This window comes from Doryrhamphus excisus, linkage group LG17 (assembly GCF_037039965.1).
Source record: "Doryrhamphus excisus strain RoL-2023G ecotype Guam linkage group LG17, RoL_Dexc_Guam_v1.1, whole genome shotgun sequence".
In the NCBI taxonomy this organism is placed as follows: Eukaryota; Metazoa; Chordata; class Actinopteri; order Syngnathiformes; family Syngnathidae; genus Doryrhamphus; species Doryrhamphus excisus.
The window spans coordinates 6328758-6348599 of NC_136373.1; the positions used below are offsets into that span (position 1 = coordinate 6328758).

The 19842-nt window shown below is 39.0% G+C and overlaps 2 protein-coding genes and 1 long non-coding RNA gene across 4 annotated transcripts in view; all 3 read right to left on the reverse strand.

The window, feature by feature from the left end:
* Positions 1-19842, reverse strand: part of LOC144902000 (uncharacterized) — a 55665-nt gene that overhangs the window by 16061 nt on the left and 19762 nt on the right. The window lies entirely within an intron of this gene.
* On the reverse strand, positions 5372-11862 carry LOC131137213 (SRSF protein kinase 3). Its single transcript, XM_078797922.1, has 12 exons — positions 11696-11862; positions 10061-10131; positions 9804-9912; positions 9629-9716; positions 9452-9539; positions 7581-7687; positions 7347-7509; positions 7152-7228; positions 6958-7065; positions 6489-6558; positions 6313-6405; positions 5372-5617 (listed from the first exon to the last, which is right to left on the reverse strand). Exons 1-12 carry the CDS (start codon positions 11848-11850, stop codon positions 5433-5435), a joined length of 1314 nt encoding a protein of 437 aa, XP_078654048.1. The 5' UTR covers positions 11851-11862; the 3' UTR covers positions 5372-5432.
* The window catches only part of plxnb1a (plexin b1a), a 44427-nt gene continuing 37979 nt past the window's right edge, over positions 13395-19842 (reverse strand). For both annotated transcript variants that reach the window (XM_058084890.2, XM_058084893.2), the window contains 9 exons: positions 19562-19665; positions 19387-19471; positions 19004-19176; positions 18035-18195; positions 17662-17809; positions 16604-16668; positions 16179-16254; positions 15919-15993; positions 13395-14763 (listed from right to left, as the gene is read on the reverse strand). In XM_058084890.2, coding sequence (XP_057940873.2) covers positions 14659-14763; positions 15919-15993; positions 16179-16254; positions 16604-16668; positions 17662-17809; positions 18035-18195; positions 19004-19176; positions 19387-19471; positions 19562-19665 — 992 coding nt within the window. In that variant the 3' untranslated portion in view covers positions 13395-14658. The remainder of the gene's footprint in view (positions 14764-15918; positions 15994-16178; positions 16255-16603; positions 16669-17661; positions 17810-18034; positions 18196-19003; positions 19177-19386; positions 19472-19561; positions 19666-19842) is intronic.

Consider the following 19842-nt stretch of genomic DNA (forward strand, 5'->3'; position numbering starts at 1 on the left):
TTGGAGTAACAGAATTCCATCAGGATTAGCAGCCTGTTTACAAACGATAAGTAAAGCCTTTATAAAGGTATCCATATGATAAAATACGAGGTTTGCAGGTTTATCTAACAGGCATACCGTATGTTTACTTATGGTACCAATGGAACATGAACACGTTTACTTGTAAACCAGTCCAAAAAGTTCTAATATCAGTTTACATACGTTCACATTTGTAGATGGTAAATAGAATATGGATTTGATCCGGTTTTGGCTGTGCAGTAAAAACGTATGCATAGTCACAACTCGTTCACGCGTTCACACGAAGTCACTTGCAAGCAGACCGATTCCGGACTATATATAGCGTTCACACCGGACTAAAGGACCCACACAATAGGAGAAATAGTTCAATTCAAAGTAGTCACTCAGTCACATTCCAGCCTACACTGGAAACACATCCCCGCATTTTAAACAGTCCAGGTACAGTCATGAGCAGCTAGCTAGATGTACTACTACGACTACTACTACCACCACTAGATGTGTTGTTCTTTTTGGATGCTTGCTAGCTAACTCTCAGGAAGCTGTGTACGCAGCACTGTATTCAAGTGGGGAGAAAAATGTTCATTTGGGTTCGACTACTATGGGTTTACAAGCTGGGCCTTAAGGCAATATGAAAAAAAAAAAAAGCCCTTATGCTGAATCTACAGTATCTCCCAAATGTGAATATATATCCCTCACATTTTGGGATGGATTTTATCAAAACAATATCTTCTCAAAGAATAATACTTAAGAAATTTGGTTGAAATACTTTATAGTAGTCAGTGTACAGCTTGCAAAGCAATGGAGTCAAATGTGGGGGTACAGTCTGGGCTGCATGAGTGCTGCCGGCACTGGGGAGCTGCGGTCCATAGAGGGGAAATATGCATTCCAACATGTACTGTGACATTGTGACGTTTTCACATATGATGAGTCGGTGAACCGCAGCTCCGTAGTGCCAGCAGCACTCATACCCCCAGACCATGGTTGTGTTTGAAACCGCATACTTACTACTACATACTTCCATGCCCATACTATCCACACATCAGACTGTATGCAAAACGTTTACACTACAATGTACAACATGATAACCCACAATGCATTGCGCTCCTACCTGAGCCGAAATTGACAGATTGAAGCTGATTTCACTTTAGCTCTAAACTCTTTAAATACATCATTTTATTGAGATTTTTTTTTTTTTTAAATCAGACGTGAAAGTGTCCGTTTAGATCCCAAGTGTGCAATTTATATGTCCAAATACCAACCGTTTACAATTTTGTTGGGACAAATTCGGCAAAATTTAAGCTAGCCGAAGTGAGCAACGCAAAATAAAACACCTTAATTTTCTCTTACAAAAAAAACATAGTGATAAATCACTGCTTTTACTTTGAAAACAAGAAGCGAACCAACTCGCAATACTTCCTGCTTGACACCACCGTTTGGTCCATTTTTTTTTTTCGCGGTCACGTCACGTATGTATGTAAGTATGCGGTTTCGAACACAGCCCATGATGCAATCATCTCGCTACTCACTTGTGTTGCTAGCTATTTAGGCAAGAACGGCTGTGTGGTTTTCCCCGTTCTTTAGTAAAACAAAAGGTACGTTTCAGCAAAATATTTATATTTTTAGGCAAAATGTGTAAACTATAATGCCACAACATAAATAACACCAAATAATGGTTGTTGTTGTTGTTATAGAAAATAACCTTTTTTTTGCGTGCGTTAAAATTGCCCTTCAATGGGTAACCTCCTTTACGCAACACGGCGAAATGCCTTTTTACTTCGTGGTTGCTGTGTAGTGTGTATTTCAATGTGAGAAATACAGGCTGAGTTCTTATAAAATGCACTTCTGCAGTGTTTTTTTTTTTTGGGCGGGGGGCTTAAAACTGCATCAAACATGCTCTCTTCTATTGTGGAGTTGCATCATCACCTCTTTGTGCCTCTTTGTGCAAAAAAAAAAATTAAACATTGATACACATAAATATATCTTTGGTAGCAAATGAGTTAACTCGTTTGGAGCAGATACTGCTATTCAGGCTGTACATGGACTACTTGAAAGTATATCCAGGTTTACTTTCTGTAGTATTGTCCCTTGAGAGGATATATAGAAATAGCTAAAATGTGAGGGGTTGTACTCACTTTTGTGATATACCGTACCACAGATTTTTAGCCTCATTGACCATCGCAGTGCCGAGTATTTTCTTTTTAAAAGCATGTAAAATGATAGAAATCACTGTTATGGTATGTACAGATATTGCTGATTTTTTGTTTTGTTTTCTTTTTAAACAAGTAATCCACATGCTGAAAACTAAGCATGAAGGTTTCCATCAATTTGCATAAAGAAGACAGGACATGATGGGAATATATTCAAGGGTCCGGAATGACTTTCAATTAAAGAAATCTACAACGGTGATGGAAAAAGAAAAGAGGCCTACATGTTCCTGTTCGGACTTCCAAGCATCATTTGTCCGCACCGGTGTGCTTTTTCCTCCCCCCTCTTTCCTCGATCCTGAGAACGAGGACTTTTTTTTCCTGAACTAACAACCTTAAAACACGGGGAAGTGACGCTATCTTAACCCTGATGAGCACATCTTTTTACTACTCCAGGTGCCTCTAAGAACTCTTTGATCCAGATGTGGTGCAGAACCAGCAAAACAAGTAGTGACACTGTAGGCTTTTTTTTTTTTTTTTTACTATAAAATAAACAAAGACTACAACACTCCGACTGAGCTCTTGAGAAGCGACACCATGATGCGTTCGGCTGTGGATTTGAGGTCCAACTAAGATGTCCCACTTTTGATTAACGGGGGTTTGGGGGGGGGCATTTAGCTGCATTGAATGACAAGCTGAATTTACTTTATTATGTTGAGTTCAAATACAAATAAAGCTTTTCAATGATTTCAATATCATGTATTAAACATGTTTCGGTGGAAGGGGGGGGCTAACTAATGTCTAGTGATTTTTTTTTATAGTTGACTTTTATGTTCAATCCTGAAATGTTGCCAAAATATCATCATGTGTTAAAAAAAATAGAAATGTTTTATTTTGTTGGGTTGTTTTGTACAAGAAAATAATTGGATGAGAGTATTTGAACGTACTGTAATCTTTAGTTCACTTTCTGTGTATTTTACTATAATGGTTGTTCGTCACATCAGATCATCTTTTTTTTTTTTTTGGATTGATTTCACTAACGGATGATTGCTTGTTGAAATATCAACACCCCCAAAATGCATTTAAGGAAAAAAAAAGAAAAGAAAAAAAAGTATATTTATGAATTTCCAAGAAAAAAAGATGTTTGTTGCTTTTTATGAATGGTTTCTGATGTCTGAAAGTTTCGATTCCTTTATGTGAATAGTATTACAGCTCACTATGAACGTTTCTTTTACTCAAATGCATTTTGAGAGGGTCGAATAAAGATATTTTACAACTTAAAAACAACTTGTTTTATTTAATTGTGTACTTTGACCTAAAACGACAAAGGTACTAAAGATTTGAAGGCAAATAGAAAAAAGGCTTAAATGGAATGGGAGGAAAAAATATTTTTTGGAATACACATTATTTGTATATATTTCAGCAACGGAGAAGGACCAATATGGCAGCCACTGCTGTGTTACATATTATTTGATACAAAAGAAAAATAAGCATATGTTTTAGAAAAAGTATCATTGTTTTCTTCATGAAAAAGAACAGAAACAAACCACTACATTAAATGAATAAATATACTGAAATAAAGTAAGGCTACATGGTGGATGAGTGGTTAGCTCGCAGGCCTCACAGCTAGGAGACCTGAGTTCAATTCCACCATCTCTGTGTGCAGTTTGCATGTTCTCCCCGTGCATGTGTGGGTTTCCTCCCACATTCCAAAAACATGCTAGGTTAATTGGCGACTCCAAATTGTCCATAGGTATGAATGTGAGTGTGAATGGTTGTTTGTCTATATGTGCCCTGTGATTGGCTGGCGACCAGTCCAGGGTGTACCCCGCCTCTCACCCGAAGACAGCTGGGATAGGCTCCAGCACCACCGTGACCCTTGTGAGGATAAGCGGGAGAAAATGAATGAGTGAATGAATGCTGAAATAAAGTAAGGCTGCACAGTGGATGAGCGGTTAGCACGTAGGCCTCACAGCTAGGAGACCCGAGTTCAATTCTACCCTCGGCCATTTCTGTGTGCAAGTGTGGGTTTTCTCCGGGTACTCCGGTTTCCTCCCACATTCCAAAAACATGCTAGGTTAATTGGCGACTCCAAATTGTCCATAGGTATGAATGTGAGTGTGAATGGTTGTTTGTCTATATGTGCCCTGTGATTGGCTGGCCACCAGTCCAGGGTGTACCCCGCCTCTCTCCTGAAGACAGCTGGGATAGGCTCCAGCACCCCCCTTGATACTACTATAAATGAGTATAAATGTTACAAATGCATTTTTGCCAGATTTTTGAACAGACCTTTATCAATGAATACATTTTAGAAAAATCATAAAGGAAGTCACAAATGTTCAAACCATGATGTAGTGAGGGACGTGTCTATTTCCTGGGAGAGTACTTCATTAAAGTCATGACTGTATGTTCGTCCTTATGCAGTATGCCGAGGTTAGATCAGGACTTTTCATGTCATTAATAACCAAAGCAGAGCATCCAGTTCTGTGGGTGAGTCACCTCACCAAAAATATCACAGCTCAAACGTACTCACACATACAGATGGTGGCGTTGGCTGAGAGGGTCATATTCTGACTGGGTGAATGATGTGAATGTTTTTTTTCAAGTAAAACGTCACCATTTTTATTCTTGTGTGTGGTCTTTGACTGTATAGCATCACATTTTGTTCAACGTCAGCTGCATTGAATGTCTGTGTCTTTAATTCAGCCATGTTGGTAAGCAAACTTCTACTTTAAGAAAGCCTCACTGCCCAATTATTATATTACACAAAGTGTTTTTGTTGTTTTTTTCTAGCCTATACACTTATAAGGACAAGTACTACAAGTCCGGAGATTTGTTAAGGAGAGGTTGTGACAAGTGTTTCTGCCACGACATTGGCACTTACTGCTTTGCGTGAGTACATCCTTCACTTCAGGTCATATTCATTAATTGCACTTACATAATGAAGTCATGCTCAGGGTCATTCTGTCATTGCATTCGTTTCTCATAGTTCTTTCTTCTCGAACCGTGACCCACCTTCTTCCTGTCAGGCTGATGGAGCCCACCTCGTGGCCCAGGAATTGTCGTCGTATTAGGACCGAGTGTGGTTACATGGAGGTCTACAGAGAAATTCCTCCGGTGGCATGCCGAGCTTACAGCTAGATAGGATGAAAAGCACATAGACATTGTGTTCATACTGTACATTTAATCACAAAGAATAACGGCTGATTTTTGTTGAAAACAAAACATAAAATTTGGTCATTAGTTACTTTACAGTCCATAATAGGACCTTCAGGATGTCAGCCAAGGGTGAAGGAGACACTGTGAGGCAGTGGCCCTCCTGTCTGGATAATAATCTAACATGTGCAGTAGGAAGTCAGACAAAGTGGAGGCTTCATCCAAAAGGAAGTGGTATTTCTCCACCAGAACGTCGTAGAGTCTCCAGATCCGTAGCGGTCCAAAACGCCGGAGGTCACCTCAGGGTAGATAAACATTCATTATTACTAATGTAAAGCACAATTATGATCCTAAAGTTATCTCTTATTTCCTTTAGACCAGGGGTTCCAAAACTTTACCAACTCAGGGCTCACTTGAATATCTAAAAAATGTCCGCAGCCCACCTTTGTCGTATAAACAGTACATAAACAAAGTGCTGCATTCTCAGGGCACTAAAAATAAAAATAAAAATAAAAATAATGTACAATAATAATTATTATATTTATTATTTTTAATATAATATATTATTATATAATAATAACAATTTAATAATAATAATTTGTATTATTATTATTATTGTACATTTTACATTATTGTACAATAATAATTGTATTATAATTATATAATATAGTATATAATATATTATATATGTTATAATATATGTAATATAATAATAATAAGAGCTACATTCCAATCATAAACTGTATAAGGTTCCTAAAATATTGTTACAGGTCAATAACACTCAATAGGTTATTACTTAGGCCTATAAAAATTTTTTATCATGCAATAAATATTTTATAACAAAAATAATTTCTAAAATAATATTTGCAAAAATTAATATTTTTATTGACCTCTTATGGCCCACCTGCAGTATCACCACAGCCCACCAGGGGACCGCAGCCCACACTTTGGGAATCGTTGCTTTAGACAACACAAATCAGGAACATACACTTACCTTTGCGGCTGAAGTACTGTGAAGAGTATTTCCCAGAAAAAAGTACAGTTGGTGGTATTTTACCAAGCAGCTCCATGATCTGGGCTATATGATCTGAACATGTACATATAAAGAATATATTGTTTTAAACTTTAATTTTATCTTATTTAATCCAGTAACAGTAGTCTTCCTCATACCTTCCTCCAGGGAGAAAGAGGTGCCAGATTTGGGGTCGAACAGAGAGTCTCCAGTCAGCAACTCAAAGGCCTGTGTGAACACAGACGATTACATTACTGAGAGTTCATACAATAAAATACTACTCATAGCTACTTACTGTATACCTAGCTGATGGTTATGTTGTTTTCGGTCCAATGTTCAATTTTTAAGAAGCCAAAAATGTACCACTTCCACATGGAATGCGAGGAGAACTTTTTTCACGGCATCATGTCAGGTTGTAATGTAATGGTAATGTAATTTCTCATCAATGTTTGATGTAATTATTGACCTTGTGACCAGGATACTAGATATGACTAGTATTGTTCATATAGTTTGTTCATATTTTTGGACTAATAATGGACCACTTAATAATTGTAATTAGGGTTACTGGGGTATATACTGGAGCCTGTCCCAGCTGACCGTGGGTGAGGGGCGATGTTGGTTTCTCACCATGCAGGCGACGCTCCAGATGTCCGCTGGCGGGCCGTACTCGGACCCCAGTAAAACCTCCAGTGAACGGTACTGACGAGTTTGGATCGCCTCACTGAAATGTTTGTACTACTCAAAAAAAAAAAATGATTACAGTGGCATAAAAGTTAATTAGATATGACATGAACCATGTAGCAGATAAATAAACTACTGACCACCCAACAAGAACTTCCCAGGTCAGCAATCTTCACTGGAGCTTCATTTAACATAGCGGGAGTGCCGTCTTCTTTTTCTAGAAGAAAAATCGATTAAGAAATCCAATCAAAAATCTATTTATCACAATGAATTAATTGATATTGCTTGTTTAACTGTGCAGCATACATCTGTAGCAATAAATAAAAAAAACGTGCCTGTAGACTCAGCTTGATCTTCATTTGGTACCACGGACATACTGCTGCTACCCACTGGTCCACTGTGAGAATGTTGGTTCAAACACAGCAGGATATTCTCTGGCTTGATGTCCGTGTGGATGATTTTACACTGGTTGTGAAGGTAATCCAAACCTTGCAGAACCTGAATAAAAACAATAATGAAATGGACGTACTTGTGGTAATATAATTGTATATTCATAACACAATATTTACCTGAGTGAGTATTTGTTTGACGCAAGGCTGAAACAGTCGGCGATTCCGGAAATTAATTTGCAAGCTTCTCAAGTCTGGTCCCAGTAGCTCCAATACAAGACATATGTCTAACCAGCACCCATTAAGGTATAAAGAACGCAAAGCACACAATTCCATGGACTAGATAATGTCAATAAACATTGTATTGTATTGTTGTATACTAACGATAGTCATTATCATCGGATTATTTACAGTGGTGTGACGAAGCGTTTGCCCCCATGCCTGATTTCGTAGTTTTTTTGCACTTTTGTCACACTTCATTGTTTCAGATTATCAAACAAATTGAAATTTTTTGAAATTATTTTTAAATAAAACTGAATGAAAAAATTCAAAATACTGTATTTTCTTATATGTTATATGACTTATATGTTTTTTTCTACCTAATTATGCATTTTTGGCCTTGTGCGACTTATACTCCAGAGCGACTTCTAGTCCAGAAAATACGGTACACATGGGGCAGTGTGAATGATTGCCACCTAAACCTAATAAATGGTTGGTCCAACAACTGCAATCAAGCATTTGCAATAACTTGCAATTAGTCTCTTACAGCAATTCATATGCAAGTATGTGCGACTTATAGCCCGGAAAAATACGGTACACATGGGACAGTATGAGTGATTGCCACCTAAACCTAATAAATGGTTGGTCCAACAACTGCAATCAAGCGTTTGTAATAACTTGCAATGAGTCTCATTCAGCAATTTATATGTAAGTATGTGCGACTTATACTCCGGAGCGACTTATAGTCCAGAAAATACGGTACACATGGGACAGTATGAGTGATTGCCACCTAAACCTGATAAATGGTTGGTCCAACAACTGCAATCAAGCGTTTGCAATAACTTGCAATGAGTCTCTTACAGCAATTTATATGTAAGTATGTGCGACTTATACTCTAGAGCGACTTATAGTCCAGAAAATACGGTACACATGGGACAGTATGAGTGATTGCCACCTAAACCTAATAAATGGTTGGTCCAACAACTGCAGTCAAGTGTTTGCAATAACTTGCAATGACTGTCTTACAGCAATTTATATGTAAGTATGTGCGACTTGTACTCCGGAGAGACTTATAGTCCAGAAAATACGGTACACATGGGACAGTATGAATGATTGCCGCCTAAACCTAATAAATGGTTGGTCCAACAACTGCAATAAAGTGTTTGCAATAACTTGCAATGAGTCTCTTACAGCAATTTATATGTAGTAAGTATTTGCGACTTATACTCCGGAGCAACTTATAGTCCAGAAAATACAGTACACATGGGACAGTATGGTCCAACAACTGCAATCAAGTGTTTGCAATAACTTGCAATGAGTCTCATTCAGCAATTTATATGTAAGTATGTGCGACTTATACTCTGGAGCGACTTATAGTCCAAAATATATGCATGGGACAGTATAAGTGATTGCCACCTAAACCTAATAAATGGTTGGTCCAACAACTACAATCAAGCGTTTGCAATAACTTGCAATGAGTCTCTTACAGCAATTTATATGTAATATTGTGTGGTTTAATCGGAAATAGGCGGGACTAAAAGCTGGGATTAAAGCAGTACATTTTTTTGGACATGGATTTTGTGGAGTCTTTTGTGACCTCTGTTCTGCATTTTTTGCCATTTGCGGATAATGGCTCTATCTGTGGTTTGCTAGAGTCCTAAAGCTTTAGAAACGGCTTTATAACCTTTCCCAGACTCAATTAATGTCAGTTATGTTATGTTTTAGTGGGAGGGGACAATCATTTTTTCACACAGGGCCATTTTTTTCTCCCTTATAATAAAAAGTTTCATTTAAAAACTGCATTTTTTTTATACGTCTCTCTGAAAGGACACGGACGCCATTGACTCCAGCCAGCTTGAATTCATCTAGCAGCTGAACAATCTTCTCACTGTGTGGATGTCTGCTGGAAGAACTACCTGTCTGTAAATTAAATAAGGAAATAAAAGCATGAGAATCTAAATAATAGACACAAAAAACATGATGGAAGCTATAGAAAGAGTAATACGAACACATCTGAGGAGAGAAAGTTCATCTTGTCCTGCCTGAGTGAAACCAGCGCCACTCTTCAGGACCTTCACTGCAACACGCCGACCCAAACTGCAACCAACACTTCACATTTAACATACATGACATTTTGTAGCATTTAGTGTATTAAGAGGCAATGAAATACCCCAAAATATATACCTGAGGTCCACACAGAGCCACACGGTGGAGAAATAACCCCAGCCGAGTTTGGAGAGCACCTTGTACCTTCTGTTAAATATGTCACCTATCTGCACCAGATGATAACCACCTGAGAAGATTAAAGGCAAAATAAATGTGATAAATAAACATTTAATAGAGATAACTATCTTTTTTGTCTTCAAAACCATGTCTGAAATATGAAATTATAAATAATATACTGTATAAATGTAGAGTGAGTATATGAAACACTGTCATACCGTAACAATATTCTCTTGGGTCTTCAGCATCCTTGAGCTCCAGCTGCTCCAGGCATCCTAGGTCCTCGGAACTGTGGTGGAAGGCACATTTACTCCTGTTACACACACACGAGTAAAAAGACCTCCACCAAGGCCAAACAATCCTAATTTGGATCAGCACCTTCATAGAAACACCTCCCCTTTATTATGCCCGCATTTTATCATTAGGTTTCATGCATTATTCACTCTGAAACTGAGAAAAAATGAGGACAAATGCGATGTACAGTCAAGTAGTCACAAAACGAAGCAGAAAACTACACAGCTCAAGCAAAAGAATACAAGACGATCAATATTTTTCAAGGCCTGCTTTTGTTAAATACTAATAAAAACTGCTGGACATAACGTTTTTCCTTGCCCAGATGGGGGTTCAGATCAGGGGATGTGGTCCATTGTTGCCAGCTTGTAAATGTCCTTTGAGGCTCTATTGTGATTATGGGCTATATAAATAAACTTGACTTGAATTGATGATGCTCATTTATTGATCAGCATTATCGTCAATGGGCATAATTACTCAAGGAGTACTTCCTAACAAACTTTGAGACAGTTTTTTTTGGGGGGGACAAGGCTGCATACCTCTGGAGCACTGGTGTGTGTGTGTGTGTGAGAGAGAGAGAGAGAGAGAGAGAGAGAGAGAGAGAGGAAGAAAGAGTGTGTGAGAAAGAGAGAGAGAGTGTGTGTGTGTATGAGAGAGAGAGATTGTGAGGGAGAGAGAGAGAGAGAGTGAGAGAAAGAAAGAGTGTGTGAGAAAGAGAGAGAGAGTGTGTGTGTGAGAGAGAGAGAGAGAGAGAGTGTGTGTGTGAGAGAGAGAGAGAGAGAGAGTGTGTGTGAGAGAAAGAAAGAGTGTGTGAGAAAGAGAGAGAGAGACAGTGTGTGTGAGAGAGGGAGAGTGAGTGAGAGTGAGAAAGAGAGGAAGAGAGAGAGAGTTAGCGAAAGAGAGAGGAAGAGAGAGAGAGCGAAACAAAGAAAAGCGCTGAGCGGCTTGTGAAGAAGTAATTTGGCGCCTCCTGTTGGTTAGAATGTATATCGCTCTAGACCGGCAGTATCAGTATCAAGTTTTATGCTTGTTTTTTTTTACAATAATTATTATATTCGCCTCAATGTGCTTAGGGTTAGCTATCAAAATGTCTGACAGGTAGTCCTTTCAATATGAAATAGTATTTCTTTAAATCAAAGAGGTAATTATCGCCTCCTCGTCATACGATCTGAGTCAAATATTAGCAGTCAGGGATCGAGTTAGTCTCATGAACTACTTTTATAAAAAGGTTCTTACAGATTGGACCGGCGATGGAAACTTGGTGTACTATTTCCAACAGAGCTGTTAATCATTTTGGAACACCTCGTAGCCTGACAACTAGCGGCTGCTTTGGATAGGATGCCTGAGTAAGATAAGCTGAAACCTAAAAGAAGCTAATCTCCATTCCATAATATGAAACCTCATCTTCAGGATGCTTAATGCTTCTTTTGCAGATCTGTCAAAAGACTGTTAAAAGTGCATTTTAGGACACTGCAGTTGTGCATAAGAACCAATAATACACATCCATTTTTATGGTATAAAGTACACTACAGTATCTTGTACAACAAATGGCCCCCACTCACCTGTGTTGCTGCAATGGCGCTGCATAAAGTGAACGACGACTCCTCTCCATCATGTAGTGCTGAAAGACTAATATCCTTGCACGGTTAGAAGGGCTACATGTAGTAGTATTACAGTATATGTGGTAGGTAGCGGCTGGTCTACCATCGGTGTACATTCACTACTATAATGTATTTCTATCCCTCTCTCTACTGTGGGTTGCAGTAGTGTCAGTTCAATGTGACTAAAAACAGCAGGAGGAGTCACAGCTGCCAAGGAGCGTGACCTTGCTACTACAGGGGTCGCAGGGTATCTAAAGCTGGCATGAGAACAGGCACTCCGTAGTCAGGTCAGCTTATTTCCATGCTAACTGAAATGCATGTGCATGAAAATGTATCATTCATTCATTTTCTACTGCTTATCCTCACAAGGGTTGCAGGGGGTGCTGGAGCCTATCCCAGCTGTCTTCAGGACGAGAGGCAGTGTACACCCTGGACTGGTGGCCAGCCAATCGCAGGGCACATATAGACAAACAACCATTCACACTCACATTCATACCTATGGACAATTTGGAGTCGCCAATTAACCTAGCATGTTTTTGGAATGTGGGAGGAAACCGGAATAAAGCCCACACATGCACAGGGAGAACATGCAAACTCCACACAGAGATAGCCGAGGGTGGAATTGAACCTAGCTGTGAGGTCTGCGTGCTAACCACTCGTCCGCCGTGCAGCCCCATGAAAATATATAATGTTTCCAAACTCTTTCAAATGTGTCTGCATTTTTTCATGTAATCAACCTTACTAATAGCAATAAAAAGTTAGCATGTTCTCCCCATGAATGCGTGGGTTTCCTCCCACATTCCAAAAACATGCTAGGTTAATTGGCGACTCCAAATTGTCCATAGGTATGAATGTGAGTGTGAATGGTTGTTTGTCTATATGTGCCCTGTGATTGGCTGATTGGCGACCCTAGCGAGGATAAGCGGTAAATGTTGTATTCTCGTCTTAAACGATGCCAAAGTTTAGAGTTACATACCTGCATGCACGCAAATTACAACGTCACTGATGTCCGGAGTTGCTAATAGCCTTTTCCCACCACAATTATTATCAACTCTTATACCACAAAATTATAAAGTGGGGTTTGGCAGCTGCCGGGAAGTCCTCAGGAGTCATAGGGAGCGTGACCAATCACAGTGGAGTGGGCGTACCTGGAGGCGGGCTGTGGGTGGAATAAATTAAAGCAGACAATAACAAAAATGGCAACTAAACAAAACAATGTCTTAATTTGTATTATACATATATCAGTGGCCAACTAACTCTTAAATGATATACAATTCAATTTTTCAGTGCTAGCAATGCTAATACAGAGACACACTTTGAATTTTAGTATGACCCTCTACCAGAGTTGTCTATCATAGACAGAAATTTGACCTGAATTTAGAGGTGCTAATTTAAGACATACACACAAGCTAATCTTGTTGGCTGGTTAGTTTCAAATACAGACACACAAAAGCATTTGGTAGTTGTAAAAACATTAAGGATTGTCAACATGGTAAGTAATTTAAAGAATTAACGTTACTTATTGTGTATTGTTGACTTATATAACATATATTTTGTTAGCAAAAACATAGCTAATGTGCTAGCTAACACTTACCTTCATAGTAATAGTGGAATTGCTGCCCCTAGTGGTGTTACTTGTGAATTACATTTTTCATGCTTATAATAATTCCAATCTGTTTTAACTGGGAGCACTTTATTGTCACAATAGACGTGTGTATCTACTGGAATCCACAGTCACAACAGTTAAAGAAAGCCATTTTGCATCCAAACTACAGGCAACACTAAAAGGTTGTATTTACAAGGTGAGCGCTTGCAATGTTTTTAAGAAATACCACGCACAAAAAACAGTGAATTTGACTTTAAGTCACAGTAAATACTTCATATCTTAAAACAACTCAACGTAAAAAAATAATGAGTGAATTGTTTTTTCTTAAAAAGAAAAAAAAAGTACCAGATGACTTAGAAGGGGACAACTAAATCAACATTGTCTTGCCAACATAAGCAATTAAATAAATAAAAAATAAATTACATTTGTAAAAGCTAACGAACAAAAAGGTACCTTCATCAAACTAACATAAAACGACATCATCAAATTTAACTAAATAAACTAAAGCTGTTTTTCTCCAATGTTTAAACCACATTTGTCTCATTGGGCTCCAGTCGGAGTGAACAAAGCTGCGTTAAAAGGCAGTGTTCATTGGCATACAGGTGCTTTGTGCTAAATGCTAACGGCAACAATAAAAAGATGTCTTCTGTAAAAGTAACACCTCACTGTTTGCAAATATAAACACATTCCTAATCCATACAAAATATTGTTTTTAAGACAACTACTGATGCCTCTTTATGTTTTCTAACATAAAATGGGCAAAATTTGAAAAAAAAAAATGAATGACTAGCTTTCAAAAGGATGCATTCAATGTTTTTAACCACTCAAAAGAGAAACAAGCCTAATTAGTGTAACATATTTTACATAGGACGGATTGGAAACTGAAATGAATTGCATGAAACAATAGCAGTCCAATAGGAATATAATGGGTCTGCATTTGAGTAAGAATGACTGCAAGCAGATTGCAAAAAAAGGTGAGATGGTTCCTTGTAAAACTTTAAAATCCGTATGGGTACGGTAGTCCCTCAAGTCATCTTTTATGTCATCTTCCTTTTCTTCATCCAGAACATCCATTGTATCTTCACCATTGCTCTTCTGAGGACCGATGCATGTATTTTTATACATTTGCAGGAATGTCTATGTGGTTCTATATCAAGTTCCACCAAGAAATAACAAACATTCGTCCTTACGGTTTCCTTTCGACAACATGGAGTGTCTTATTTGTGCGCCACAATGCTTCTTTTTCATATTTTTGAATATAAAATTGGACTGTGTTCAAGTCAAAGTCTTTGTGGCAAAATGGACAATGTATGTAGGGTCATAGGTCAGTCACTTTGTTTTCTACAGCAGCAGCAATCTGTTGCAGCCTGTAGCCAAGCTGCATCTTCTGGGCTGTGCAGTCTTCCTCCAGGGCGGTGATGATCTGATGGCGGGTGGAAATGATTATTTGAAAATAAAATATATAATTGACCAAGCCAAATCACATGAGACACTGACTGGCCAATCACAGAGCAGCACATAAAAGGCTCCACCCCGAGGTCTGACACTTTCTTCGTGGCTCTCCATTCAATTCAATGCTATGTGTTTAATGTTTTTAATTTTGCTATTTATAAAGGTAATTAGGGAGTGCAATTTTTTTTTTATTTTGCTCATCATTCACAATGTGAAACATGAACACAAATTTCTCTCCCTTTTCTGTGCATTATAGCATGACAAAATTACATTGCGGTCATTGGAATACATCTATTTTGACACCTATGAAGCCCTCTTAAAAAAACAAAAAACAAAAAAAAACCTCTAACAACATTGCATCTTTTGATATACAGTCATGCTAGTTCTGTCAACAACACTATCACCGCTCTCATTGGGATAGCTGTGTCTTCCAGCACAAGATATGTGCTCCAGTCCTCAGGTAAAAAATGCAGACGGCAAACGAGCATCTTGTTGAGTCTTTGTAGCGAAATTGAGAGCTAGGTATCGTTCTACGAGGCAAGCTATATTTTCATCCGTCAACGGCATTTCACATGGGAGTCTTTCTGTGAACATGCGTAATACGTGCCAAACTATTATTTTATTATCAACTCCTACAACCACAAAATTAGAAAGTGGGGTTCGGCAGTAGTCCGGAAGTACTTGGGAGTGTGATTAATTACAGCGGAGTGGGCGTGCTCTACAATTTTTTTTGTCTGCTGTTTGCCCATGCTTGTGTAAGTGACAAAGACGCTTGCATGTTTACTAGCGATACTAGCGTTTTACTTACATACATACACATGAATGGGCAGGCAACCATAAGCAGGGATACAGTGGGAGATAAATATAGGTGTTTTGTGAGGTCAGATTTTTTTGAGGAGGCATTTTTGTGATACAAATGTATACTCTTTTGAACTATTCCTTTAATCATATTATAATACATATTATATATATATTATAAACATATTATATATATAATATTCATTGCGGCGCTGCAATGACGTCAGCCTCCCTCAGCGTTATGGGAAATAAAATGTCTAAATCCTGTCTTTGCGTTGCAAGAGATACTTTAGACATAATGAAAACAACTACATTCAATGACACTCACTTGATCGTAGTACTTGTTGATGTACTTGTACAGCTCATGCAAAGCCACCAAGAAGTTGACCTCCCCGGCGTAGTTCTGTGTAAAAAAAAAAAAAGGGTGAGAAGAGCCATCAGGGGACTGAAAGAAGTGGATTGGTTTCAATTCATAATTCATCTTCAACTCTTGCATCCACCTCAAAAGGAAATTTTGCATGAATTATTCATGGTGATTCTATGTAAGAAAAACATCTTGTAACATGGCAAGACAGGCAGGTAACTTACACGGGAGAGCTCCGCTAGAGCCGAGTTCATCTCCTGGTCACTGGCTGAGATGGTCTGACGGATGTCTGCATAGTACCTGAAGAGAGAGGATATATATAGTATTATAGTCTGTCAGTGGTATACAGTCAGGGCCTTCTCTGCTAGGCTAAACACTATCACAAATCAAATTATTATTATTATAAGTATCTGCTCGAGCACCTTTGTAACAATAACAAGGTTTTTAAAGCAGACAGTAAAGCTGTTTGCTATCTAATGAAGCTTTAAGTCATCACCAGTGTCCTGTGCAGTCATGAGCAGTCTGCTTCGAGAGCATCCATGCATGGAAGCCTCGCAGACAATTTGTCTACAAACACAACGTCTGCCTCTAACAGATTGTCCCGGGCCTCCATCCCATCTCCTCCTCGACTGCCTGTAACGTTTCCTACCTTTCCACCATCTGTTTGTAGCGCGGGATGTCTCTGGCGTACAACAACTTGTTGATGGGGGAGTCCTGTATAAGGAAGATAAATTGGGAAAAATTAGGAATGCTCCGATCAATCGGCCATCAGGCGATCAACATATGGCAACAAAGTCTGGTTGGGTAACAACTGCAATCAAGAATTTGTGATAACTTGGAATGAGTCTGGGATAGGCTCCAGCGTACTTGCGACCCTTGTGAGGATAAGCGGCATAGAAAATATATGAGATGAATGACGGAGAACTGTTTCATTCAGAATGACAAATTACCACAAAATCGAATAAAGATGGCTGCACGGTGGGCGAGTGGTTAGCGCACAGACCTCACAGCTAGGACACCCGAGTTCAATCCCACCCTCGGGCATCTCTGTGTGGAGTTTGCATGTTCTCCCCGTGCATGCGTGGGTTTCCTCCCACATTCCAAAAACATGCTAGGTTAATTGGCGACTCCAAATTGTCCATCGGTAGGAATGTGAGTGTGAATGGTTGTTTGTCTATATGTGCCCTGTGATTGGCTGGCGACCAGTCCAGGGTGTACCCTGCCTCTCGCCCGAAGACAGCTGGGACCCTCGTGAGGATAAGCGGTAGAAAACTGCAACTGTAGCCAACTATATAGTTTACAATCATCATATATGATGTAAGGCTGAAAAATGTATGCATTGCATTCATTGGGGCACTGCAATGACGTCAGCCTCCCTCCACATTATGGGAAAACTTGGGAAAAATGTTATTGGTACATGTTTTGTATATTTATTAGGTATATCTTTTCAGTGTTACTGTTAAGTTGCTGTTTGGTGAGTTTAGTGTCATTTAGTGTCATAGCTGGGACAGGCTCCAGCACCCCCGTGACCCTCGTGAGGATAAGCGGTAGAAAATGAATGAATGAATCGAATAAAGATGATGACCACACATTTTGAATGGAGATGTGTTTGGTAAATAAAGTAGTGTACAATTTAAACGTCGTTAGTCATAAATAAAACATAAATAGTTTACAGATCTAATAATGAAGAAAGTTTGATGAGCTCACCCGTCCCAGTTTATGGTCAGCAATGGTGCAGGAATCCATAAAGGTCTGAGCAATGACGAAGAGCACAGCATCAACATGGTCTGATGTCTGCACGTTAAAGATGAACTGCGGATTCTTCAAGATGTTGATCCAAAATCGAAGCGGTAGGCTGTTTGGTGACGCAAAGAGATTATGTTACATAGTGGTTCACACTTTGTCACAGAAATATTTTTGTGTATATTGTGTAGTAAATTAAGTACAATATGGTACTATATCCCAAAAGAGAAGTATAAATTATCTTCTAGAGTTACTATCCTTTACATTTTCACCACAATTTTCAAAGTGTTTATGGTTTGAATTGCATGTAAGTATGACTGCATAGCGAGCCAGTCACCTATTTGTTTTCCATATGTGGATGGTCTCTGGGTCAGTGATGTTGTGCTGCAGGGCCTGCTCATCCAACAAGTCAAAAAAGTATTTGACAGCCAGAGGGACGGGACGGCTGGTGCTGAGGATGGCCGTGAACAAATCATCCACAAACTTCTGCAGTGTGCCCTGTCAAAGGAGTAAAAAAAATTAATGTATTAATAGCCACGTATACATGAACCCAAATATTCCAATTCCATTCGGGTTATTTGCTCAAACGGAAAGAATGTAATCTTTGTATACACCTCATTCCGAAAGAAAAGTGCCAATCCGAATGAATATATAATCAGATTCACGGGGGTTGGAATATTCCTTTCCCCAATCCGTTTGAGGTATCTTGTACCCGCTCAAACGGAAAGTTGTCAGGGTGCGTTCTTCTTCTGTTATTTATTGGCGGTTGGCAAGCAGATAAGCCGTAACGCGCAGCTGGAGATGTTCTTCAGTTTTGGAGGTGAGGAATCAGCACCGGACTGCTGTGGAAAGTTTGTTTTTGATCCAAACTCATTTCAAGACTGGACAAATGAAAAACTCGCAATACGGAAGAGTTAGTCCAACAAGTGAAAGAAAAGCTCGGGGAAGTTGGTATCACATGATGTTGATGTTTACGTTTTACTGTGTATGCTCCATTGACTATTCTGGTTGATTATAGCGGCGCATGTAGACAAGAGATTGGAATATTCCTTTCCATGGATACCATTGTTTTCGGAAAGGTCATTCGGAAAGATTCCATTTGGAAAGAGAAAAACTCCTCATGTAAACGTGGCTAGAAACTGTCAGAGAAACTGCTATGTGATACTGGTTGCCTCAAAATTTTGTACTTGTCCAACATTCATAGTGTCAAGTTTGTATAATGTACTTAATAAATTACTATACATTTTCCTTTCCACTTTCTCATGCAATCCACACCATCGACAGAACATGACAAATGTTGGATTACCTTCATGGAAAGAAGTCGAGTAAGATAGATTTCAGGGATTGCCTTGGCTCTCTCCCCACCCTTCTCCCTCACACTGCCCCTCCTGTGTTTGGGCAGCTCCAACTCCTCGCTCGCTTTCACCAGATGCCACAACTTAACGCCTCCTTCCTCGCCATCATCCAGCATAGGAGTCTCTGATGGGGGAAAACAAAACAATACACCCACTATTAGTGCTTATTTGTTGTTATTTTCTGTAGTTTACTTACATAATGTGCAAAGTTAACTCCAAAACTAATGGTGATGGCTTGGCACCAACTACAATAACATACATTGGTTCAGTACACAGTCAAACAGCGACCTCATCTGGTTATTTAAACTCACTACTATAGCTTTCAGCAACTTACTCTCTCCAGGCATGTAATCATGGCTGTCATGGAGGTGATTTTTTGTGTTTCTTGGGACAAGAGCAACCGTTGACCCATCTGGGACCTAAACCACAAAATACACAATTATTATCACATTTGAGATGGATAAAAGCAAAAATCAGCTTCCTCGTGTTTAGTTACAGATGACACTGACCTTATAGTGCTGTAACGTATTGAGACGTTTCCAGGAGCCATGCACCACTGAGGTCAGGTCCTCATCTGACAGGATCAGGTGACCAGCCACACCTGAGCGCCACTCTGGATGGGAAAATGATGACGGCGATGAAGTGTTTTTGACAGCCATTTCTCCACATGCTGCAATAGGTGCCTGTATTGTCTATAGTTGTATCCTAGGCAATGTATATACATTTATATTATCTATATATACAACATACCTGCTATTATTAATAATAATAATAATAATAATAACATGCT